This window comes from Mesoplodon mirus (assembly GCF_964341445.2).
Source record: "Mesoplodon mirus genome assembly, chromosome: 8".
In the NCBI taxonomy this organism is placed as follows: Eukaryota; Metazoa; Chordata; class Mammalia; order Artiodactyla; family Ziphiidae; genus Mesoplodon; species Mesoplodon mirus.
In genome coordinates, this window is record NC_138984.1 from 27517329 (window position 1) to 27543705 (window position 26377).

The following is a 26377-nucleotide window of genomic DNA, read 5'->3' on the forward strand; positions in this document are numbered from 1 at the left end:
GAAATTCTACAACCCAGAACGTAAACTGATGAAAAGGAAGAACCTACAACCAAGATTACTCTACCCGGCAAGGATCTCATTCAGATTCGATGGAGAAATCAAAAGTTTTACAGACAAGCAAAAGCTAAGAGAATTCAGCACCACCAAACCAGCTCTACAACAAATGCTAAAGGAACTTCTCTAAGTGGTAAACACAAGAGAAGAAAAGGGCCTACAAAAACAAACCCAAAACAATTAAGAAAATGGTCATAGGAACATACATATAGATAATTACCTTAAACATGAATGGATTAAATGCTCCAACCAAAAGACACAGGCTTGCTGAATGGATACAAAAACAAGATCCGTATATATGCTGTCTACAAGAGATCCACTTCAGACCTAGGGATACATACAGACTGAAAGTGAAGGGTTGGAAAAAGATATTCCATGCAAATGGAAATCAAAAGGAAGCTGGAGGGCTTCCCTGGTGGCGCAGTGGTTGACAGTCCACCTGCCAATGCAGGGGACACGGGTTCATGCCCTGGACCGGGAAGATCCCACATGCCGCAGAGCGGCTGGGCCCGTGAGCCATGGCCGCTGAGCCTGTGCGTCCGGAGCCTGTGCTCCGCAACGGGAGGGGCCACAGCAGTGAGAAGCCCATGTACAGCAAAAAAAAAAAAAAAAAAAAAAAAAAAAGGAAGCTGGAGTAGCAATACTCATATCAGATAAAGTAGACCTTAAAATAAAGAATGTTAGGGCTTCCCTGCTGGCACAGTGGTTGAGAATCCACCTGCCGAAGCAAGGGACACGGGTTCGTGCCCTGGTCCAGGAAGATCCTACATGCCGCAGAGCGGCTGGGCCTGTGAGCCATGGCCGCTGAGCCTGTGCATCTGGAACCTGTGCTCCGCAAGGGGAGAGGCCACAACAGTGAGAGGCCTGCATACCGCAAAAAAAAAATAAATAAATAAAGAATGTTATAAGAGACAAGGAAGGACACTACATAATGATCAAGGGATCAAACCAAGAAGAAGATATAACAATTATAAATATATATGCACCCAACACAGGAGCACCTCAATACATAAGGCAACTGTTAACAGCTGTAAAAGAGGTAATAGACAGTAACACAATAATAGTGGGCCAGACTTTAACACCTCACTTACACCAATGGAGAGATCATCCAAAATGAAAATAAATAAGGAAACAGAAGCTTTAAATGACACAATAGACCAGATAGATTTAATTGATATTTATAGGACATTCCATCCAAAAACAGCAGATTACACTTTCTTCTCAAGTGCACATGGAACATTCTCCAGGACAGATCACATCTTGGGTCACAAATCAAGCCTCAGTAAATTTAAGAAAACTGAAATCATATTAAGCATCTTTTCTGACCACAACGCTATAAGACTAGATATCAATTACAGGGGAAAAAAGTAAAAAACACAAACACATTGAGGCTAAACAATACATTACTAAATTACCAAGAGATCACTGAAGAAGTCAAAGAGGAAATCAAAAAATACCTAGAGACAAATGACAATGAAAACTCGACAATCCAAAACCTATGGGATGCAGCAAAAGCAGTTCTAAGAGGGAAGTTTATAGCTGTACAAGCCTACCTCAAGAAACAAGAGAAGTCTCAAGTAAACAATCTCACCTTACAACTAAAGGAACTGGAGAAAGAAGAACAAACAAAACCCAAAGTTAGCAGAAGGAAAGAAATCATAAAGATCAGAGCAGAAATAAATGAAATAGAAACAAAGAAAACAATAGCAAAGATTAATAAAACCAAAAGCTGGCTCATTGAGAAGATAAACAACACTGATAAACCATTAGCCAGAATCATCAAGAAAAAGAGGGAGAGGACTCAAATCAATAAAATTAGAAATGAAAAAGGAGAAGTTACAACAGACACTGCAGAAGTACAAGGCATCCTAAGAGACTACTACAAGCAACTCTATGCCAATAAAATGGACAACCTGGAAGAAATGGACAAATTCTTAGAAAGGTATAACCTTCCAAGACTGAACCAGGAAGAAATAGAAAATATGAACAGACCAATCACAAGTAATGAAATTAATACTGTAATTAAAAATCTTCCAACAAACAAAAGTCCAGGGCCAGATGGCTTCACAGGTGAATTTTATCAAACATATAGTGAAGAGCTAACACCCATCCTTCTCAAACTCTTCCAAAAATTGCAGAGAAAGGAACACTCCTACACTAATTCTATGAGGCCACCATCACCCTGACACCAAAACCAGACAAATATACTACAAAAAAGAAAATTACAGACCAATATCACTGATGAATATAGATGCAAAAATCCTCAACAAAATACTAGCAAACAGAATCCAACAACACATTAAAAGGATCATACAACTTAATCAAGTGGGATTTATCCCAGGGATGCAAGGATTCTTCAATATACACAAATCAATCAATGTGATACACCATATTAACAAATTGAAGAATACAAACCATATGATCATCTCAATAGATGCAGAAAAAGCTTCTGACAAAATTGAACACCCATTTATGATAAAAACTCTCCAGGAAGTGGGCATAGAGGGAAACGACCTCAACATAATAAAGGCCATATATGACAATCCCACAGCAAGCATCATTCTCAATGGTGAAAAACTGAAAGCATTTCCTCTAAGATCAGGAATGAGACAAGGATGTCCACCCTCACTGCTATTATTCAACATAGTTGTGGAAGGCCTAGGCACAGCAATCAGAGAAGAAAAAGAAATAAAAGGAATACAAATTGGAAAAGAAGAAGTAAAACTGTCACTGTTTGCAGATGACATGATACTACACATAGAGAATCCTAAAGATGCCAACAGAAAACTACTAGAGTTAATCAATGAATTTGGTAAAGTTTCAGGATACAAAATTAATGCACAGAAATCTCTTGCATTCCTATACACTAATGATGAAAAATCTTAAAGAGAAATTAAGGAAACACTCCCATTTACCACTGCAACAAAAAGGATAAAATACCTAGGAATAAACCTACCTAGGGAGACAAAAGACCTGTATGCAGAAAACTATAAGACACTGATGAAAGAAATTAAAGATGATACCAACAGTTGGAGAGATACACCATGTTCTTGAATTGGAAGAATCAATATTGTGAAAATGACTCTACTACCCAAAGCAATCTACAGATTCAATGCAATCCCTATTAAATTACCAATGGCAATTTTTACAGAACTAGAACAAAAAATCTTAAAATTTGTATGGAGACACAAAAGACCCCAAATAGTCAAAGCAGTCTTGAGGGGAAAAAAAACAGAGCTGGAGGAATCAGACTCCCTGACTTCAGACTATACTACAAAGCTACAGTAATCAAGACAATATGGTACTGGCACAAAAACAGAAACATAGATCAATGGAACAAGACAGAAAGCTCAGAGGTAAACCCACGCACCTATGGTCAACTAAGCTATGACAAAGGAGGCAAGGATATACAATGGAGAAAAAACAGTCTCTTCAATAAGTGGTGCTTGGAAAACTGGACAGCTACATGTAAAAGAATGAAATTAGAACACTCCTAACACCATACACAAGAATAAACTCAAAATGGATTAGAGACCTAAATGTAAGACCAGACACTGTAAAACTCTTAGAGGAAAACATAGGAAGAACACTCTTTGACATAAATCACAGCAAGATCTTTTTTGATCCACCTCCTAGAGTAATGGAAATAAAAACAAAAATAAACAAATGGGACCTAATGAAACTTCAAAGCTTTTGCACAGCAAAGGAAACCATAAACAAGATGAAAAGATAAACCTTAGAATGGGAGAAAATATTTACAAATGAATCAATGGACAAAGGATTAATCTCCAAAATATATAAATAGCTCATGCACTTCAATATTAAAAAAACAAACAACCCAATCCAAAAATGGGCAGAAGACCTAAATAGGCATTTCTCCAAAGAAGATATACAGATGGCCAAGAAGCACATGAAAAGCTGCTCAACATCACTAATTATTAGAGAAATGCAAATCAAAAGTAAAATGAGGTATCACCTCACACCAGTTAGAATGGGCTTCATCAGAAAATCTACAAACAACAAATGCTGGAGAGGGTGTGGAGAAAAGGGAACCCTCTTGCACTGTTGGTGGGAATGTAAATTGATACAGCCACTATGGAGAAAAACATGGAGGTTCCTTAAAAAACTAAAAATAGAATTACCATATGATCTGGCAATCCAACTACTCAGCCTATACCCAGAGAAAACCACAATTCAAAAAGACACATGCACCTCAATGTTCACTGCAGCACTATTTACAATAGCCAGGTCATGGAAGCAACCTAAATGCCCATCGACAGACAAATGGATAAAGAAGATGTGGTACATATATACAATGGAATATTACTAAGCCATAAAAAGGAACGAAACTGGGTCATTTGTTGAGACGTGGATGGATCTAGAGAATGTCATACAGAGTGAAGTAAGTCAGAAAGAGAAAAACGAATATCGTATATTAACACATATATGTGGAAACTAGAAAAATGGTACAGATGAACCTGTTTGCAGGGCAGAAATTGAGACACAGATGTCGAGAACAAACATATGGACACCAAGGGTGGAAAGCCGCCGGGGTGTGGGGGTGGTGGTGTGATGAACTGGGAGATTGGGATTGACATGTATACAGTGATGTGTATAAAACTGATGACTAATAAGAACCTGTTGTATAAAAAAAAAATAGAGAAAACCTATTTATTAGGTTTATAGACACGTGTGTAATTAAAAAAAAACACTACTGTTACCTTGAAAAAAAATAAGACTATACATTTTCCTGTAAACACAGCTTTAGTCACATCCAAGTTTTGGTATGTAATATTTTTATTATCATTCTGTTCAAATTATTTTTTAACTCCAAATTGTGATTTGTTTTTTGTGGGGTTACTTAGAAGTAGTGTATTTCATAACTTCTAGTTACTTTTTTGTTACTGATTTGTAGCTTAACCACAAGTCAAGAGACACGCTTTGTATAATTTTAATACTTTGAAATTTGTTAAAATTTGCCTTATAGCACAATATGGTCAGTTTTAAAAATGTTCCCAGTGTGCTTGAAAATAATTTGTAATTTAAAGTTTTGGAGTATAGTGATTATATATCTGCTTGTTGAATCAAAATTGCTGCTTACATTATTTTTTTTATATTCTTACTAACTTTTTTGGGGGGGTGTCTACTGGTTCTGAAAGAGGTATCCTCTATCAGTGAATGACAGCAGTATGTTAAATCTCCTATTATGATAGTGAATTTGTCTATTTTTTCCTTGTAGCTCTGTTGCTCTACATAATTTGAAGTTAAGTGCATACAAATTTAAAATTTCCTGGTAAATTGAAAAAGAAATATATGGCATGAAAATAATTACCAATTCCTGGTGAACAACTTTTCAAATGTCTCAGCATCATACTGAAATATGTAGGTGTGGAATGGTATGGTGTCTGGAATTTGTTCCATAACACATTAAAAAAAAATAAGATGAAGCAAGTTGGAAAAATGTTTATCATTATTCCAAGTGGGCAATGGATATTTGGTATCCCTTGGGTCCTTTTTACTCTTTGTCTATGTTTGAAATTTTTCATAAGCACAAAAATGGCTCAGAGGGGCTTCCCTGGTGGCGCAGTGGTTGAGAGTCCGCCTGCCGATGCAGGGGACATGGGTTCGTGCCCCTGTCCGGGAAGATCCCACGTGCCGCGTAGCGGCTGGGCCCGTGAGCCATGGCTGCTGAGCCTGCGCATTGGGAGCCTGTGCTCCGCAACGGGAGAGGCCACAACAGTGAGAGGCCCACGTACAGCAAAAAAAAAAAAAAAAAAAAAAAAAAAAATGGCTCAGAGGCTTCCCTGGTGGCGCAGTGGTTAGGAATCTGCCTGCCACTGCAGCGGACTTGGGTTCGAACCCTGGTCCGGGAAGATCCCACATGCCGCGGAGCAACTAATCCCCTGTGCCACAACCACTGAGCCTGTGCTCTAGAGCCTGTAAGCCACAGCTACTGAAGCCCGCGCGCCTAGAGCCCGTGCTGTGCAACAAGAGAAGCCACCACAATGAGAAGCCCACACACCGCAATGAAGCATAGCCCCTGCTCGCCACAACTAGAGAAAGCCCATGTGCAGCAACAAAGACCCAACGCAGCCAAAAATGAAATAAACTAAGTAATTTAAAAAAACCCAACAAGGTCCTACTCTATAGCACAGGGAACTATATTCAATATCCTGTGACAAACCCATAATGGAAAAGAATATGAAAAAGAATGTATATATATATGTATAACTGAATCACTTTGCTGTACAGCAGAAATTAATACAACATTGTAAATCAACTATACTTCAACAAAATAAAATTTTTTAAGAAAGCTCAGATTATAATTAAAATATTATTAACAACATTTCCCATATTTCATTCCTTATGGGTACATTTCCTTTTCAGGTACAAATATTCCATATTGAAAATTCCATATTCAACAACTTCAGTATTTTTTTCCATTTAGTATAGCATATTTTGTATTAAATGCAAAAGGAAGTAGCACAAGAAGAATCTAAAGGTGGAAAAAATTCATAAGACAGAACTTCAAATGGTATACAGAAGGTAAAGCTAGAAACTACAAATAAGGAATAAATGTTTCTTGGACAATGCTGTTTCCAGACAGCTGCCTTTCAAAATACTACTCTATTTACTCACTGGACATTACCAAAGCTATCAGAACAGGTAACTCTTGTTATTTTTCCTATCTATATATCACTTTATTAATCATTTATGTACAGCCCTTTGATAGATACACATATCACAGGAAATCTCATCCATTAAAAAAAATTATAACCTTAATAGTACCTAAACTTAAACCTTGAATTTAAGATAGATCCCAAGTAATATTTTTCTTTTTAGTGAATCCAGTTGTTTTATTATTTCATACTATACTTAAGATTTAAGATACATTAAGTGATAACTAAAATTTGTAATAGAACTAATACATAAGACAGGATGAATGGTAAAAAAAATTTATTCTTATTTAACCAATTTATTAAAAACAGTTGTCATCATTTTATTAAAGGAAGCATTAAGAATAAGTATCCCACCATTTTTTCCAATATTTTTGACAAGCTAATTAATTCTAAAAGAAATGTATTCAATATTACTAAAGAAAGTGTCACTTTGATTGAAAGAACTTCAGAAACAATGCAGTTAAAGAGTATAAATAAAATAATTAAGAGAAAAGTGATCAAAACAATCTTTGTCAGCAAGAACCTATTCTGTGAAGAATCATTCACAGAATGATGTACACTTATTACAGGTAAGAAGATCAGCAGAATCCTACGAGCCCAGGACATAAGGATCACGCTGTAAGTAAAAGCTATTTACAATGGAAATTTTCCATTGTATCTATAAAGCATTAATAGATAACAATATATTTACTAACTTTTTGAGCACTTAGTATGTGCCAAGTACTATATGAAATATTTTATAATTTATTAAAAAAAAATTTGTAACGGTCATGTAAGATAGATCTTTAAAGATAATTAAAAAGAGAGAGAGAGAGAATGAGAGAGAATAGAGACAGAAAGATAAAGAGAAAAGGGACAGGTTAAGTAGCCTAGTCTAAGTTCATGCAACAGAAAGTGATAAACTCAGAATTCAAATCCAAACCTAGTGACAACCAGCCTGTACTCTTACCACTCTGCTACACTGTGTCTCTAGAATACCTGAATGTTTATGTTGAAAGAGTTCAGACCTTTACATACTGCTGAAGGTAGTGATTATGTCAGGAAAACTACTGTAATAAATAAATCAACACTGTACATGTTACAAACTGATTGTCAAGTTGTACCCTGCTGACATATCATATTGTAATACTGAAAGAAATGTTGAAAAGTAATTTGCCTATAAAAGGTACCTCTTCTATATCAACCTTTTATATAAACTTACTAGAATGTAAGGATGCCTCTTGGCTTCCTTGGTCATGATTAATTTTTTAGTCTCAGTACGTTTTAGTTGCATTTATTTACTATTTTTTTAACATTAAATTTACTGAGGTATGATTTACTTAGAATGCATTTTTAAAAAGCTGTTAAATCCCAAAGGAGCATTTCAAAATCTAGTATTTCTTTAAGCAGCATTTTCCATAGTTTATGGCAGAGCTGAGCACAAAGATATTCAGTAAGTTTTGCTGATCAGCTGAAAAAAAAAATTGCTTTACTGAAATATCTTCCCTCATATAGAGATATCATGATTTCTAAAATAAAATATTCTTAGTGAATAGAAAAATATAGAAGAAAAAGATAGCTGGTCTGTGAATGTAATTTCAGTTCTGTTAAATGTTCAGCAGATGTATTTTTCATTTGTTGAATAATTTTTTAGATTGAAAAATTTCTATCACCTATTGCATTTTTTTTTTCTTTTTTTTTTTTTTTTTTTTGCGGTATGCGGGCCTCTCACTGTTGTGGCCTCTCCCGTTGCGGAGCACAGGCTCCGGATGCGCAGGCCCAGCGGCCATGGCTCACGGGCCCAGCCGCTCCGCGGCATATGGGATCCTCCCAGACCGGGGCACGAACCCGTATCCCCTGCATCGGCAGGCGGACTCTCAACCACTGCGCCACCAGGGAGGCCCACCTATTGCATTTTATCTTAGCTTAGTGAAGTTCAGGTACTACATTGAAATTGAGGGTAAGAACGTTGCATATTTGCTTTCTTTAACAACTTTAAAGAAGGAAACAGAAAATATGCAATTAAATGAAAATAATTTAAATTTGAAGGAAAAAAGACAATGCATCTATAATGGATGCATGGGGATCATTTATTCACAGATTGCAAAGTAAAAAAGAAAGAAAGAAGCAAAAGCAGGCTCAAAGTTAGAAAGATATTCACAAGGTCAAGGATGGTAGTTGTTGCAAAATACAATGTTCTTAGATTAGCAGATAATGTTCTTTTGGTTTTTTAGAATAGCTGGGGATACCTGTCTTTTGCGAGAGATTCTGAAAGAGTTAACTCACAGAATACCTTTTATAATTTTTAACAAGCCAGAGATCGTGGACAAAGAATGATGATGTACAAGCCATCTTCTTTTGCCAGTCCAAAGCACAAAAAATATTCCAAAATCAGTCCTAGATTTTATCATTTTGTCTTCTAGACACACAGGAGGAGACTGCCTGTATTATAGGTATTGTTGACACAAACTCATCCTAGACTCAAGCTGTATGAATATTCTGTATCAGGGTCTTTTCTATTTGTGAATGGAATATAAAAACTATGTGAAACAATAGTTGAAATCTGTAAGAACAGTGGATGAGGAAAACTCAAAATCCAGAATGAACTAAGTGTTATGAAACAATAATGATAACGTATTTGGAACAAGAGTAAGAGTAAAAATATTGACCTATTACTTGAAGAAGGGAGTGTAAGGAAATCAAAGGAGGGTAAACAACTCAATTATACTTTCATCCTTTCTACTAAGGAGAAAAATTCACAGATGGGAGAGTACAGAAAAGCTTCATTAAAAAGGCACCAAATGCGGGCTTCCCTGGTGGCACAGTGGTTAAGAATCTGCCTGCCAATGCAAGGTAAACAGGTTCGAGCCCTGGTCCGGGAAGATCCCACATGCCGTGGAGCAACTAAGCCCATATGCCACAACTACTGAGCCTGCGCTCTAGAGCCCGTGAGCCACAACTACTGAGCCCACGTGCCACGACTACTGAAGCCCACGTGCCTAGAGCCCGTGCTCCACAACAAGAGAAGCCACCGTAATGAGAAGCCTGCTCACTGCAAGGAAGAGTAGCCCCCGCTCACAGCAACTAGAGAATGCCCGTGCACAGCAACGAAGACGCAACACAGCCAAAAATAAACAAACAAACAAACAAATAAATAAAGGCACCAAATGTGAAAGACCCTAGTTTCTGAGTTTAAGCCCCAGTTCCATCAAATTACACTCCAGTGCACAGAAATGACCTGGAGATGCTATCACAGTACTAGTCAAATGACATCCAGCTAACACAGCACATACCTAGAGAACATACTTTAGTTCCATACTTCATTCTTAAAGAACCACCACAAAAATGTCTTTATAACACCGACAGTTTTGAACACTAGATATATCTCTAAAATATCATGAGTGGAAAGAGTGCAAGAGGATTGAAAATGACAAAGATCCCAATTATTAGGAAGATTCTTGAAACCATAGACTAATAAGCCTGATGTGTGTCCTAGCCAAATTCTGTAAGAGAGAATTGGATAGGGAAGAACATTAAAAAAAAAACAACAATACAGAAGTAATCATAGACACCACTGTAGTTTACTGAAGAAGACAGCGTGTTGAACTGTTACATTCCTCCTTTTGACAGAGTTATAAAGATATCAGTGAGATAATTTTTTAGTAAAGTCTAACGATGTTTTTTGTATAAAGTAGGAAAGTGCTTGCTGATCACTAGTAAATTAAATGTATCGTTGGCTGAAAAACTGTACCCACAAATTGTTAATCAATAAAAGTCAACTACATGTGCTCTAGGAGCTATTTCTCTGTATTTGTCCTGCTTTGTGAGAATATCAACAACTTGGATGAAAATAGGGAAATGTGTATGTCTCTGATGATGGATTTTTATAGCACAATTGTAGAGAAGAAAAGATTCAGAATTCCTGGACAAGTGGCTTAACTACCCCCAAGTTAATGAAACAATACATTTTATTTATTTTGAGATGAAGAATGAATAAGGGCTACATCAAAGTAATGCATGATATTTGTTCATGTGAAGGACAGGTGGCAAAAGTTAATCCAAGATTCAATACAAACCAACTCTGTGATGTGAAAACAGATAATTCAGTCTTAAATTGTGTTCATCCACTGGCTGTATCCCTGGGAGCTTAACAGTTACACTATCTATTACACTGATTAAAGTCAAATATAGTGCATTGCATTCCATCTGAAGCACCATATTCTGTAAAGCACATCATCTAATGAGAATACATAGTAAAATGAAATCAGGTTGGTGATGGATCTAGAGACTCTTCTATGTAAGGGAAACAAAAGGAATCAACAATATTTAATGACCAGAAGTGAGATCAAAAGAGAGAACATGAAATAGATAATAGGTGAAACTGGCATTATGTGGGTATGAGTGTGCGTGTGTGTGTGGCTACAGATATCATGACTAGGACTAGTGAGTTAAATTTATGGATAAGTATATTTTCAGCACATAAGGAAAGACTTTCTCACAATGAAAGCTGTCTAGTTCTGGAACAGGTTGCTTTGTAAAGTAATAAACTTGCCCTTGGTGGAAGTGTTCAGAGGGTGGCCGGCCACCCATCTGGGATACAATGTGCAGAATTCCTAAGTAGATAGGTGGGTGGATAAAAGGATACCTGGAGTTTTTTTTTTAGAACTCTCATATTTTAATAAAGGACAGAAGAGCAGAAGAAAAGGCTGTGTCTTATTCCTTGCACACCCAGGGCCCACTAGGGAATGAGGAACATGGTAGGACTTCCATAAATGTTGCACCAAATTGATAACAAATAGAGAAGCTATAAATAGTAGTACAAACAACACACATGAGAAAGAAATGAGTAAGAAATCAATGCAAATAGAAAGTAGATCATTTTATCTAATCAAATGTTTGTTCTGTGTAATGAAAGTTTCATGTAATTCTTAGGCCAAGTGACATTTACCAAGACGCTTGAAGAAATTCTCCTCTTCGTCTCTCCCATTTTCTATTCCACTCCCTGGTCCACCTTCAGAAAGCTTTACAGCACTAGTGAATTTGACCTGAGAAAAAAAAGGACAGTAGTCAGATAACTCAATTCAAAGGAAATTCTTTGTGTTTATACTAACCTTTACCTTGAAAAATAAGTTGTTTAGAATATAAAGGTCACTTCATTTCTTTTGGCTTCCACATCTGGTTAGCTAGTCTGTATAGTTTATTCCGATGTGCCAAAAAAGACATCACTTATAACTATAATTTGAAGGAGAGTCTTGGTCAGAGATTGAAAGTAAAATAATCAGGCCCTATGAAAATAATTTAGTGAACAATTGAGATATTCTTAGAGTTTAATTCTGATAAAGTCCAAACTCAAATTTATGAACAAGTCATATTCATCCTTTACAACCAACACCACAACTGAGAATCAGATGAAAGTAAAAGATAGCCAAATAGAAGATTTAAAATCTCTATGAAAGAACCAGTATAAATGAATTTATAATGTGTACTATAACTAAAGTGCAATAACATGTTTTTTTCCTAACACTTAAAATGTGTTTGTTTACAGCAAAGCAAGGAAGCTATGGACCTCACAGACTCTCAAATACTTGGCCAAATTTTAGTAAAAAGAATATGAAGGAGGAATTATAAATATATCTTCTAAATGTCTTATAAGGTTGCTATAATCTTTTTATAATTCCAAAATATTACTTTAAAAAGAGATAGAAGAAAACGGGTTTTAGTGAGATTCAAAGAAGAAAGAGTATAAGCAAATAATTTGTATATAAAGAAATGTAACTACTATTACATGCTGAAAATTACAGCAACCAGGCCATGAATCAGCCACAGGGAAGACTCTTATCAGAAACGGATTTCACTAAGAATCACGACCTTTTCCAAACTCCATGCTACCACAATGCTTAACAGTAGAAGCACTTAGTGGGAAAAATCATCCTGAGCTTCTTTATCCTTTTCAAAGGGGAGAATGGTTCAGATGGTAGGAAAATTAGGGAAGGAAAATAAATGGTGTGTGTGTGTGTAAAAGAAATCACTATACAACTATGTGTCCTTGGATAGGGGCCTGAGATGTTAGGATTTCATACATGTATTAAAAGTAGCTGAGAATTAATACCTATATACTTCTCTATATCTGCATTACATTTTTATTTATAGTTTTTGTCACTTTTTTCCTTTCTATGACTGCCTCATACTAAGACATCTTAGTTTCCATAGTTCACTTAAGTTTCCAAAACTTACCTTGAAGAGAATTTCTTCAGCTCCTCCTTATTTGGCCCCTCCAGGTGTTAAGAAGTTCTCAGCCCTGACATTTTTCTATCAGCGACTCCAACATTCTCTTATGTAAGTAATGTCCTGTTTACCTTGGAGCTTTGCCTGATGAAAGAGAGGCGGTCCACAGAGCTGATGTCCAGGAGGTCCTCCACACCATCTGCCAGGCCTGAGAGGGAGGATCGTTTCAGCCAGTTTCCTAGTTAATAATTTTTAAAAAATTAGACCATTATAGCATTTTCTCCCAAATGGATTAAACAAAAAAGTTGGCATGTGCCCAACAAGCAATGAAAGTTACATGACTTGATGTAAATAAAAGTGAAAACAAACTGTCTTCAAAATGTACATGCTATGAATAAAAACATTCAGTGTTGGACTATAAAATTACATGACTAAATCAGAACAAAAAGAACCCAGGCCTCTTGCATGATTAAAACCGTAATCCATACAGTTCTCTTTGACAGCTTTCACATCTTCCGTTAAGTCCTGTTGATTTTACCTCCTAAGTATCTTTCAAATATGTCTACTTCTCTCCACCTACACGGTCACCACACAGCCATTACTTATACCTGGCATACAAGGGCAGCTTTCTATCTGGTCCCCCATATCCACTCATGCTCCCTCCAATGTGTTTTCCATGCAGTGATCTTTTAGAAAAAAAGTTTACTTTCTCATGTTATCCCCCTGTTCAACATCCCACCTCGGCTCTGTAGGGCTGTAGGATGAAGAGCCAAACTGACCTGCAAGGCCCACACGCTCTGGTCCCTATGGCTTCACCATAGTCATGCAGCCACTCGTCTCAGTTCTTCCATGTCCCTCCCTCCTAATACCTCTGCACATTGTACTGCTACCACCTGGAGTGCTCTCCTTCCTCCTTCTCGAAAGTACCCTGCAGATCTTAATATCTCTTCCTTCAGGAAGCCTTCCCTGATTCCTGCCTCTCCTCCCCCTCATTTAGGTTAGGTCTCATCCTTGCATGCTTTTAGGGCACTATATATACTGCCCTCATAAAATTGATAGTTTGGGGACTTCCCTGGTGGCACAGTGGTTAAGAATCACCTGCCAATGCAGGGGACACAGGTTCGATCCCTGGCCCGGGAAGATCCCACATGCCACAGAGCAACTAAGTCCATGCGCCGCAACCACTAAGCCTGTGCTCTAGGGCCCAGTGCCACAACTACTGAGCCCGCATGCTGCAACTACTGAAGCCCATGCACCTAGAGCCCGTGCTCCACAACAGGAGAAGCCACCGCAGTGAGAAGCCTGAGCACTGCAACGAAGACCCAATGCAACCAAAAAAATTCATAGTTTGCAACTCTATTTAGTTGTATGATTATCTGCTTTAGTGACTGTCACCCCTAATAGATTGTAAATTCAGCAAAGTCAGGCATTGTGAAATTCTGCTCACCATTTAATCCCTGAATCCTAGCACAGTGTTTGCACACCATAGAAGCTCATAGGAAAGGTTTGAGAAATATCTGCTGAAAAAAATGAATGAATGAATGAGTAAATGAAGGAGTCAGCCTAGGCTTTGTGACTTGAAAGCTTTCCCTTTCTCTACCTTCCCATGAGTTGCTCTGTTTTGATTGTGAGTTGGTTTGAGGACATTGCAGGGAATAAGAGAATCCATAAGATAAATACAGACATACTTTTACCTATGGGGAGTTTAAGCTTCTTTCGGAGGGAAATTCTACGTGACCGAGAGCGGGTACGCCGGTCAGAGGTGGTCCCCGAGTGAGCAGTGGTGCATTCTGAAGTGTCCTGCTCAGACTGGCTGCTGGTGTCACTTGCCGCACTCTGGGATTTGAACATCTTACGCCAGAAATCTTTCCGCCCCATGTTGCCACCTTGCATTTGTTCATCGCTGAAAGCAAGCAGAGGAGAGGGTTAAACGTCTGAACACATGTGAAATTCTCTTAAATTTCTTTCAACCTCCTGCCAATGATACTGTGGCAAATCGTGCAGGATGATCTTTGATGCACTGGGATTTAGGAAGAGGCAGAGTGGGAGTGGAAGGAAGGAGATCAAGCTTGACTCTCTGAGCTCTTCTTGAAAATAGCCACGTCTCAGCTGTCAAGTTGAGGAAATCATTTTTTTCAGCCAGGATATAAGACTATATATTATTGCAGGTAATTGTCTGCGAGTGTGAGTCATAAAAGCTGAAGCACTTACAGTGTCAGTAAATATTTAACTTTTTTTTTAAGTTCCCTGGGGGGTGTGCAGTACCATATCTTATTCCTCCCCCCTACCCCAGGACAGTATAATTCTTGGCCCTAAATAAACTCACAAAAATACTTGAACGAATGTATAAATAAAATGCAATCACCACACCCAGGGGATGCATCATCCCACAATTTTTCACTAAGTAATTTTCATAGTGCCTGATTATTTAGCTTTCTTAAGTCAAAGAAACTTAAGGTTTAAAAGTAAAAAAGGGCTTCCCTGGTGGCGCAGTGGTTGAGAGTCCGCCTGCCAATGCAGGGGACACAGGTTCGTGCCCCGATCCGGGAGGATCCCACATGCTGCAGAGCGGCTGGGCCCGTGAGCCATGGCCGCTGAGCCTGCACGTCCGGAGCCTGTGCTCCTCTACACGAGAGGCCACAACAGTGAGAGGCCCGCGTACCGCAAGAAAAAAAAAAAAAAAAGTAAAAAAAAAAAAAAATTAGCCTGACTCAATAAGACAAATGGGAACATCTCCAAAGGGATTTTTGACTAGGGCATTCCACAAGAGGAAAAAGACAAGTGGCCAATGGTATGCAGAGTTTAATCTCACTAGGAATTAAAAAAAAAAAAAAAAAAAAGGCCAGTTGAAATGAGATCCCTATTTTCACTCATTAACTAGGCAAAGATTAAGGTGGGGTGGGCTGGGAGGGGAAGAAAGCAATGATACTATCATACCGCCATGATGAGAGAATGATTCAACTTTTCTAGAGGGTAATTTTGTAAGATGTTATCCAAAGGCCATGTCTACACCCATGACAAAGAACTTCAATTTCCAGGAAGTTATCCCAAGGAAATGATGGGACAATATACTAAGATGTAGATACAAGAAGGTCAAATGCTCACTGAGGTTTTTGGTTCAATGTTAAAAAATTGGAAATAATCTAAATGTTTACCTCTAGGGAAAGAGCTGAATAAATTATGCAACTTCCATATGATGGCATCCTCTGTAGTCATTAAAATCCTATTTTCAGAAGACTAGTGATATGGGGTATGTTGATGATATATTGCAAAGTTAAAAGGCACTGATAAAATGGATTAAGCAGGATATCACCAGGTTAATAACAAAGTACACATGTATGTGTCTTTGTGTAAGCTTGTGTGTACACATGCTCAAATATGTACCCAACATAATACACCAAAATTTACTGTGGTTATCTCTAATTGAAGGTATTTAAACATTTTTTTTCTCTATGCTTTTCTGTGTTTTCCACATTGGACAACTTGAAGAACACATATTATTATACTTTAGTAATTTGGAAAGAAAAGGTTATAGAGAATACTCTAGTAACATGTGATGAAATTTTTTTTGGGGGGGTTTGGGTAATGATCTGTTTATAAGCTTTGGGGTTAAATCTGGGATCTACCTAAAATTTGACAGTACTGTGCAAAGCAGTCATTTTGAGGGGATATTTACATGGGGATGCAGATTTTTTCTCTCAAAATCTCATTAGAGTACTAAATACCTTTAATTATTATTTTAATTCAGGACATTCTGTTTATCAAATACGGTGTGAATTTAAATCAGTGTTTTAGAATTTGAATTCCTTGTTATTTTTATCAAATGATCACAGTGTTTGAAGCATTTCTTACCTTTGGGGAATGTGCAACACAGTGATGAATATATATGTGATGACTATAATTGATCAGCTTTACAATAAAATGCCACATCAGCGTTGTCCAATGGGTGTGTATCAATCATGAGTTTCAGAGATATGGGCATAAAAAACTGCTTTTAATATTACTCAGTTAATGTGATTTTTATTTAAAAGGGAAAAAGGAGACACAAAGGGCATGAGGGGGGTAGGGGGAAGAGAAAGTTCTCTGTCTTCTGGCAGAGGAGGAGCCATAATCACCCACCCACCTTTCTCCAGTGCTAAACAGAGGACAGGTGGTGTGCTCATCTCCTGGGCCCACTTGGACCAGGGAAAAGTCCCATGTTTGACATTCTATGACATCCCTCCAAGTGGAAATTTTTATGTAGAGGCATATTAATACACGTATCTTCATTCAAGGGAAAGAACAGATGTGCTAAATGCTGAGAAATCAGGTGGTGTTTACAGAACACTACAGAGAAAGAGTCTTTTGCAATCTAGAAAACTTAATCACCTATCAAGGTAGACAGTTTTATGTTTAAATCTAGTTTACCTATTAAATCATTCTTATTATTCAGATTAGCTCAATAGTTATTAGTGTTATTTTGGGAAAAGTCCTCTCTCCTTTTTTGGACAGATTCTGTATGTAAGGACCTTTAACTAGTCTTGTGGTTGGTTATTCAGCTACAGACAGACCTTTACCTTTCACATTAATTTTTTTTCTCTTAGAGCTTATGTTTGGATTTTTACTATGTCTTTAAAGACGTCCTGAAAGGAAAAACTAAACCTCAGTTTTGAGAATGGAAAATAAAGAAGACAAAGGCTAAATGGTAATTGGGCAAGTCCATTGTTTCATTGACTGACTGTCATTCATTCATTCTTAAAATTAAGTGCCTACATGGGCCAAGCCCCGTCTAGGCATTGGGTCTGTAATGATAAGTAAAAACTCATGTGGTCCCTGCACCCATGGGGTTGATTTACCTTCTCCTTACTTTTCTCCACCCATTTTAGGGGCAGTTTCTAAGATTTTGAAGGCCTACAAAAACTGTGCAGGCTTTTTGTTCCTTAAAGGTTTTGTTTGCTTGTTGTGAATTACCAAGGTCCTATTTCATGATGGTGATTTCCTTGACTATAGAGAGGGCATACTATAAAATCTGGAATACCCTGCAGAATTTCTGGAAGGATAATCATTTAATACTAATTCAGGGTTTTGGGAAGTAGAATGGTATACCTAAAATGATCATATTTTAAATACTGATCACACCACTTGTGGGTAAATAGGTCTCAAAAGAAGAATGAATACAAGTGAGTCTTGCATCGAACTAGACTGTATATTTGGTGTCTACAGTAATCCTCACATTTTCTGAGGGCACTATTTTCATGATGCTTTTGATTTTGTTATTATGAAAAGTAGAGATAAACTGATATCAGAGGGCATTGGAAAGGATCTCAGGAGAGAACCAAGGTGAAAAGGAGAAGAGTCGATGTTCCAGCTAACACTGGACAGGAGAGTAGATTATCTTCCTTATTTTTGGAAAAGCTTCATTGATTACATTGACAGTCGTAAGTGATTTATAAGTGATTTTTTTTTTTTTTTTTTTTTTTTTTTTTTTTTTCCGTACGCGGGCCTCTCACTGTTGTGGCCTCTCCCGTTGCGGAGCACAGGCTCCGGATGCGCAGGCTCAGCGGCCATGGCTCACGGGCCCAGCCGCTCCGCGGCATATGGGATCCTCCCAGACCGGGGCACGAACCCGTATCCCCTGCATCGGCAGGCGGACTCTCAACCACTGCGCCACCAGGGAGGCCCTATAAGTGATTTTAAGCAAGAAAGTGGATGCCATCCCCAGCTCACCTGATACACATGCTAGTTTTCAAGATTAATCTGCAGGACTGTGCATGAAAGGCAGAAGTGGGGTAGAGACTGGCAATGGGAAAGGCAGTGAGGGAGGCTTCCTGGAAGCACGAGGTTGGTTATTTGTGATTTGGGCCCGTAGAGATTAGTGGCTTTGGGAGTGAAAAATAAAGGGCAGAAGCAAGGAGAAGTTCAACAGAAATGAAAAACAAACAAACAGCAACTTGGAAAACAGAATTTCTTCCAGTGGGAGGTGCTCAACCCACTCCATAGGAGACAAAACCAATGCTACTTACTGCTCTGGAGTCTGTGAGGGGCGACCGGACATGAAGCTGCGACATTCCTCAGGTGCAGAGGTCACCTGGCCTTTATCCACAATGCTTCCTGCCTCTGACCTATGCAAATGGTACATTCCACCAATCACAACATAGCAGGACACCACCTCCCAATACTTCATATACTTCATAAAACAAAACACTTTGTTATAGACAACTCAAATGCCCTGCAAACCCTATACCATCATGAGTCTATGTTGGTATGGAATATATCCTCCCATTTGAGTCATGACCTAGCTACCTTATTGCCTAAGGATACCACCATCATTGCAGACAGAGCCATTAACTACTGGCAAGATTTTAAGTTTAGGTATTTCTTTTAATCTTCATAAGTGGCATTTCTTATATAACAGCCATACAATACATTCATATTTATTAGAAGAAAAAATAATTGGTCATTGCTCAGCAATTTGTCTTTTGCCATGTTAAAAATATTACTTGCTGAACAGGATGATACAGTATCAGTAACTGCTTTTCCTTTCTGGATAAGAATGTAAGTTAGCTATAGAAGGGACCAAAACACAGGTAACATTTTACCATGTAATTAAGAGCTATGAAGTGTGGTTCAAGTGTATGAAAGTTTGGGATCAACTGAGCTCTGATTCATACAAAGGCAGCATTTATTTGATGGTAAACTCATTCCTTTTCTAATCTGTTGCTGGGCCACCACCAGTGATATCACTTGTACAAAAAATTATAGTTCCCCCATCCCTGTACTGGAGTTACACACCATGTAGGAACCACATGGACAGTACAATAGAAGATTATATTCTACAGACATAGGCAAACCCTCATATTCAGAGAGCTCAAGCTTCCAACCTTTTACCACCTCCAGGCTTATATTCCGGTTCATTTTCCTCCACCTTTTTCCCTGGTGCCAACTTCTCAGCACTATCAAGCAAAGCACTGAGGGCCACTCTCCTGAAGACATTCCCATGGGCCTCTTTGATAAACTGGACCAGCTGACGGATGTCACAATACAGGCCCTGTTTGGAGGCCAGAAAGAAAGTGCAGGGAAAGATAGCTGTGATTGAATAGCATTCACAGAAAGAGGGCTAGAAGGTAATTCCTTGGATTTAGATGAGCATTGGAATCATAAAAAGAAAGCGTATTACTACAGTGAAACCAACGGTATCCTGTCCCTCCACTGTTCCTATGGTAACATTACCAAGAACCTTGCCCATCATCCTTAGTATGGAAAAAGATGGTTACCATGCTTCATATTCAGAAAGTTGGCTGTATCATTAGAAAGACATCAATTTACACTTTTAACCACTGGATTCCAAAGCTTTTAATTTTCTCTCTTAATTGTGACTTCTGAAGAGATATGCCTGCAAAAAAAAGGCAATCAGAATTTTGTCTAGACTAGAGATTTCAGACTCTGTTCAGCTTCTCCAAATTTTCTGCATCATTGTGATAAAATATGCTAAGTCCTCTAGATACTTCCAACAGAGCCTGATATTCAAGGATGATCCATTTTGCTTCACAGACTTAACAAATTATATGTATGTTGTAGTCCATCTGAACATGAGCTTGACTATGGACTTAAGATGACACAGGGCTATTAAAACCAACATATTAGCGATTCAACTTTTAATGCAGGACTTTTATTTTATTTTTAAGGTATTAAGCTTTGCATTCAGCATTTCCCCCACTCTCTTCTCTCTTTAAGAAGGTAGTTACTGGGCTTCCCTGGTGGCGCAGTGGTTGAGTGTCCGCCTGCCGATGCAGGGGACATGAGTTCGTGCCCCGGTCCGGGAAGATCCCACATGCCACGGAGCAGCTGGGCCGTGAGCCATGGCCCCTGAGACTGCACGTCCGGAGCCTGTGCTCCGCAATGGGAGAGGCCACAACAGTGAGAGGCCCACATACCAAAAAAAAAAAAAAAAAAAGAAGGTAGTTACTATATTCTTTGCCTTAGGAAAAGTTCATGACAAAGAGGAACACAGAAGCCTACAAAACACTTACCTTATAACCCTTTTGGGTTTCAAAATCTAAGACCACTGGGACAATTATGCCTATGATGTTTAGAAAAGCAGAAGGAAGAACTACTAAGGAAAACATAGAATGTCCTTTGGGTCCTGTGGGCAGCAAGGCCCTAGCTTCTCACTCTGCAATTTGGTGGCTCCTCCATGGAAGGCAAGGCCCCAGAAAGCAAGGGTTCCAAACTCACCAGAGAGCCCATCCCTAAGCAGCAGAGAGTACTACGTGAACTAATAGGCATGACTGATGACTGAAACCCACGGAGCCTCACCAGGCATTGGGTCCTACCTAAGACTTGGGGATCTTTGTGCTACTCTGTGAGGTGGGGAGACCCATGAATGACTGAAGTTCAACTTCCAGCCATTCTGGTGGAATGGGGGTCCAAAGCCAAACTTAAGTTGATTTAAATAAAATTAAGAAATATAGTATTTCTTCTATACACGAGTTTGTAGGTTAAGACTTATAAGAGCTTGCATATACTATAATCAACTTGTCAAATTACTTCTTGCCATGACCAAACTGAATGCATGGATGGTACCCAGGTTATTCACAAACTCCGAGAACCTTGCTAGGATGGCTTCAACAATCAGCAAAATTAAATTCCTTTTCATTTGGGGTTTTGTTCTGTTTATCTCAAGTTAAGTGAATACATAGTTTCAGTGGTTTAGAGTAGCTTAAGACCATTTCTTTGATTTAGGTAGATTAGCAGATAGTGTCCATATGTGTAAATGGGTTGATTTCTGCATAGGAGTCATTGTATCTAACAGATTGGTAAGATAGAGAAATGCTTCTTTATTCCTGGGAGAGACCTGAATTCATCTAGTCATATCAGATGTCTCAGTCTTCATCCACATTTTACTATCCCAAACCACAATCTCCTTAGTAGCAATTAAACACTAACCTTTTATAGCCTGGCTCTCTGCACCTGTGGCTTCAGTGGTTTAATTAACAGTCTTTTTGAAGAGTAGCTAAAAGATTACAGTGTTCGATAAAAGAAGACAAAACCCATTTCAGCAGCATATTTGCATTAATTTTTAAAGTAAGCATGGTTTCAAACAAAAGCTTGGTATAACTTTCTTTAATATTTCATGAGCCAACACGCTGGGCTCTAGCACCTTCTCTCTGAAGGGCTCTAAGTACCTAGCAACTATCTCAGCAACTACCACAGAACCTCTGAGATGGAAGAGATAAGCCACTTTGCAGGTAGGATAACAAGTAACAGAGGAGGAGAAATGTGTTGCTGAGTTTCTACTGTGAGTTACTGGTGACACTGAGAAAATACATATTTTAACTCTAAAAGTTTTAGACTTCAACTTCTCTTTCTCAAGGCCACGGCATGAGACTGAGAACTCCTGTGGGAAGAAGAGGTGAGCTTCTCACCAGATTCTCAGGGCTGTGCAATTCATGCGTAGTTGAAGCGCAGCGTGTGATGAGGGACTTAAACATGGCGCTGACGATGATGCTTTCCACATTTTGGGCTGTGGATTTGTTGTCCACAGTGGTGAAGTTATTTCCAAACCCAGCCTTGTCTGGAATGCAAAGGCACCAATTAAAGGCAGTGTTTCCATTCAGCTACATAGTTTAAAGAAGTAATGAAGTACTCCAGGAGTTACTGAAGGACTACACAACATACAGAAACAGAGGATTGAGGATACTTCCAGTTTGATCATCTCTATGAGGACTTAAAGATAAACAACTCATAGTCTCCTTCAGAGTCTTTACTATGACATATTCCATCACTTTGAGAAATGTTTTAATTGATAAATCTTAGCTACAAAAAGAGGATCAACTGTTGACCCTATGAAAGTCTTTTAAACCTAAGTAGTTTTAAAATAGGTGATCACGTAAAAAAAATACATGATTTACCAAATGGTCCCTCAGTGGAGACAGACTTAATTTGATTTGGCTTTTTTGGTGGTGAAGAATGCTGGCTTCTCAGTGGAAATTGTTCAGTCTGTGAGAAGCGGAGTGAGGTTGGACTGACCAGGTGAGCCGGCAGGGGGAGGAGAGCGGGGACAGGGCCCTGCAGGGGAATTCATGCCAGCACTGGAAACAGAAAAGATTGCGTCTGGCCAAGAGCTGCACGAGACTTCTAGCAGCTTCTGCTTCCAGAGACTCCATAGCCACATGAATTGGAAAAATCTGCAACTTCCCTTGGATCCACCTCCTTATAACTCATTCACACATGAAATGACAGTGAACTGAGGGCATCACCCTATGTGGCATTTTATGCCAGTTTTTCACATTTCCATTGACACATTCGGTGGCCTTGCCAGAGTATTCCTCATAGCTTGCGAGCCACCTGTGGACTGTAGGGGCAGGATATGTGCAGCTCCAAGACTGATCAGAAAGGACGTGTGTCTCTGGCTGGCTGATTCATTGTGAGCCACTTTAACTTCTCAAGAATTCCAGGGGGAATTCATCACTTTAAAGTAACAGACTTTATTACCAACCTCTCACTGTCTGTGTCAATGGGCTGCAGATTATCTTTAGATTTTACACTACAGAAAGAAATGTTTTAGTCTATTCTTATAGTTTCTATCTCAAATAGGTTAAAAAAGAGAAAAAAAAAGTTTGTAATCAAGAATTTCTCTTGCAATACCTCAACTACAATTCTCACTTCATTGTTTTATAGATTTGTTATATGCTTGGCTTAAAACAACTTCAATAACATAGATTATTTCAGGGATTCTATAGGGAACAATATTTTCCTTTAATGTGAAAACCAAACAATAAAGCCTGGGGTAAAAACAGAAAAACTGTTTCTAAATCCATCACAAATAAAAGGGGGAGTGGGATGAACTGGGAGGTTGGGATTGACATATATACACGACTATGTATAAAAGAGATAACTAATGAGAACCTACTGTACAGCACAGGGAACTCTACTCAGTGCTCTGTGGTGACCTAACTGGGAAAGAAATCCAAAAAAGAGGGAATATCTGTATACATATATCTGATTCACTTTGCTGTACAGTGGAAATTAATACAACATTGTAAAGCAACTATACTTCAATAAAAATTTAAAAGAAAAAAGAAAAAAAAGATTATGAAAGCAGGAAAAAAAAGAAATCCATCAAATATAGCTCCATTATAAATTAATCAAACACTCTCACACATATACTATATAAACAATAAAAGCCTATACTAAGAAGTTATTTCTTCCCAGGCTCTAATTAAAATGTATATTTTACTCAATCAGGCTTCATACATCACCTTCATTTTATTACTGTATTTGCATTCAAGTGGTATTGGTGATGTTCATTTATTATGGATGCCATTTGTGTTCACTGGTTGTGCCCTGTAATATAGGTCTCTATACTGGAGTTTTCCTAAAGCCATGAAGCTATAGTTCATGAGCCTATCTATAGATCCCTTTGCCCATTCTTTTTAAAATTCAGTATATGTGTATATCAAAATTATGTTACAACTATGTTTAATGTAGTTTTTTTTTTCCTTTCCTATTCTATTTTGTGAAAAAATCACCAAGTACTATGCCTGGCTCATTTCGTATTTGTTGAACTAATGAATATATTCCTTTGTTCCTTGATCCTTGCCTCAGCAGTCATACAACAGAAAGTTACGTGAGAGAGAGGAGTGCCATGAGTAGAGTGTAAGGATAGAGGGGCTACAGGTGAAGATGCCACAGCTTTACCAAATTCCCATCTGCTGAGCTAAGTTGTCCTCAGAAAGCCTCTAAAATGTGTCAAAGATGATGTACAAGCTTCTCGTGTTTATATTTTATTACACACACGATGCACACACAAACAGATATCTTTTCCTCTCCATTCTATCCCTAGAAATTTAGGGTGTCTCTGAAACACTACCTGCTTTACCTCTCAGCGAGTTCTCCTAGAACTTGGCGCAGCTTTACTTACTGTCAGTGACCGGCTCCATACAGAATCCTAGCAAAGCATGCAAGAAGTCCACTACGTTATTGAGAGAGTCCTTGTTCACATAGTCCCTCATGGTTTGTCGGAACTGCATCTTATCTAGCTTGTATAACTTAGTGAGGCAGTTCTGGGCCTGCAAGGAAGGAAGAAAAGTGAAGAAGTCACAAGTACCAGCTTAAGCTAGGGATACCAGTGGTCTGCGACAGAAGCCCCTAAAAGGCAAAAATTTCCATCCATCCCTGCTGGCTGGTGCCCACCAACCCTGCCAGCCCCTCTTGTCTGAGAATGCAGTGGGCAGAGACAGGCTGAGCAGTACTAGGTAGATGACTTTGAGAAGGGCTGTTCCTTAGGAAAAACCCCAAACTAGGAGCTAATGCTGTCCCAGAAAGAGCTCAGTATTTTTGCCAAGATCAAGATTTTAAGATCTCAATGAAAAAACTTAAAGCGTAAAATTTAGGTAGGTGATAGGATTGGTCACCAAGGTTTAGAAAACCTCAAAGGGTTTGTGCCATGGGAAGGAGCAGGACACTCCCATGCTCAGCTGTCTTGAATTTAAGTAGATTTAATGGATGGTGTGAGGGGCTGTAGGAAGTGCTTGTCCAGAGTCCTCTTATATGGTCAGGAGGGAAGGATCTTTGAAACATGAAAGAGGCATAAAATAAAGGCAAGTCTAGTTTGTTGATTTTTGAGTCTGCTTCTGAATGTGGAAGCTTGGTATTTAAATAGAAGTTGGACTTCAGGATATGAAAAGCAACTGACCATTCACTAGGCCCTGCTACTCAAAAATATATTTCTTATGATCCAGCAAATAATTTTGCCATCTAGCAAAGAAAAAGGAAGTAATCCCCACCATCAGAACAAATAAAATCACATCCATTGGCTGGAGAAGGCCACAGACAGAATGAGTGAATACTATCTGAAACCCTTAGAGGGCTCCCTAACCCTCTCTTACTATTGAGAGAAAAATCACATTTGTGCAGTGCTTTGCTGTTTAAAATGTGTTTCTTGCTTGTAAGTGCATAACGGCATTTGACTTTCACACCTTCTCTGTGATTTGAAGAGTTTCCCTATATTACAGTGGAAGAAACTGAGACTCAAAGAAGTCAAGGACTTTGCCCAAGTTGATACACCAAGTTTCACAGCAGAGCCAAAATTAGAAGCCAGGGTCTTACCTCCTCATAGTGGTTATTTCTCCTATGATATAATAGTCACAAGAATAGTTTAGATAGTGATTGTTGGGGAAAATGTATCTAGATAACACCTACTTTGAAAAAAGATTTAAGATGACCAATAATAGAGATTAGTTGATATCTTGTGGAGAACAAGATCATCATAAAAAAGAAAGTCCTTAACAATGGAATAAAATGGGAAAATGATAAGAGAGAACTCTGGGTTGAGGGGAAAAAGCTAAAGATCAAATGGGAGGGGACTTCCCTGGTGGCACAGTGGTTAAGAATCTGCTTGCCGATGCAGGGGACACGGGTTCAAACCCTGGTCTGGGAAGATCCCACATACCATGGAG

The 26377-nt window shown here is 38.5% G+C and overlaps 1 protein-coding gene across 5 annotated transcripts in view; it reads right to left on the reverse strand.

Annotated features, from left to right (window-relative positions):
- The window catches only part of UNC80 (unc-80 homolog, NALCN channel complex subunit), a gene marked incomplete at both ends in the record, with an annotated part of 247919 nt that overhangs the window by 165718 nt on the left and 55824 nt on the right, over nucleotides 1-26377 (reverse strand). For 3 of the 5 annotated variants that reach the window (XM_082630607.1, XM_082630606.1, XM_082630603.1), the window contains 7 exons: nucleotides 11662-11758; nucleotides 13070-13176; nucleotides 14627-14841; nucleotides 18941-19039; nucleotides 19799-19965; nucleotides 22343-22491; nucleotides 24841-24988. In XM_082630607.1, the coding sequence (XP_082486733.1) occupies nucleotides 11662-11758; nucleotides 13070-13176; nucleotides 14627-14841; nucleotides 18941-19039; nucleotides 19799-19965; nucleotides 22343-22491; nucleotides 24841-24988 (982 nt within the window). The remainder of the gene's footprint in view (nucleotides 1-11661; nucleotides 11759-13069; nucleotides 13177-14626; nucleotides 14842-18940; nucleotides 19040-19798; nucleotides 19966-22342; nucleotides 22492-24840; nucleotides 24989-26377) is intronic. The other 2 variants (XM_082630605.1, XM_082630604.1) reach the window with 1 other exon arrangement.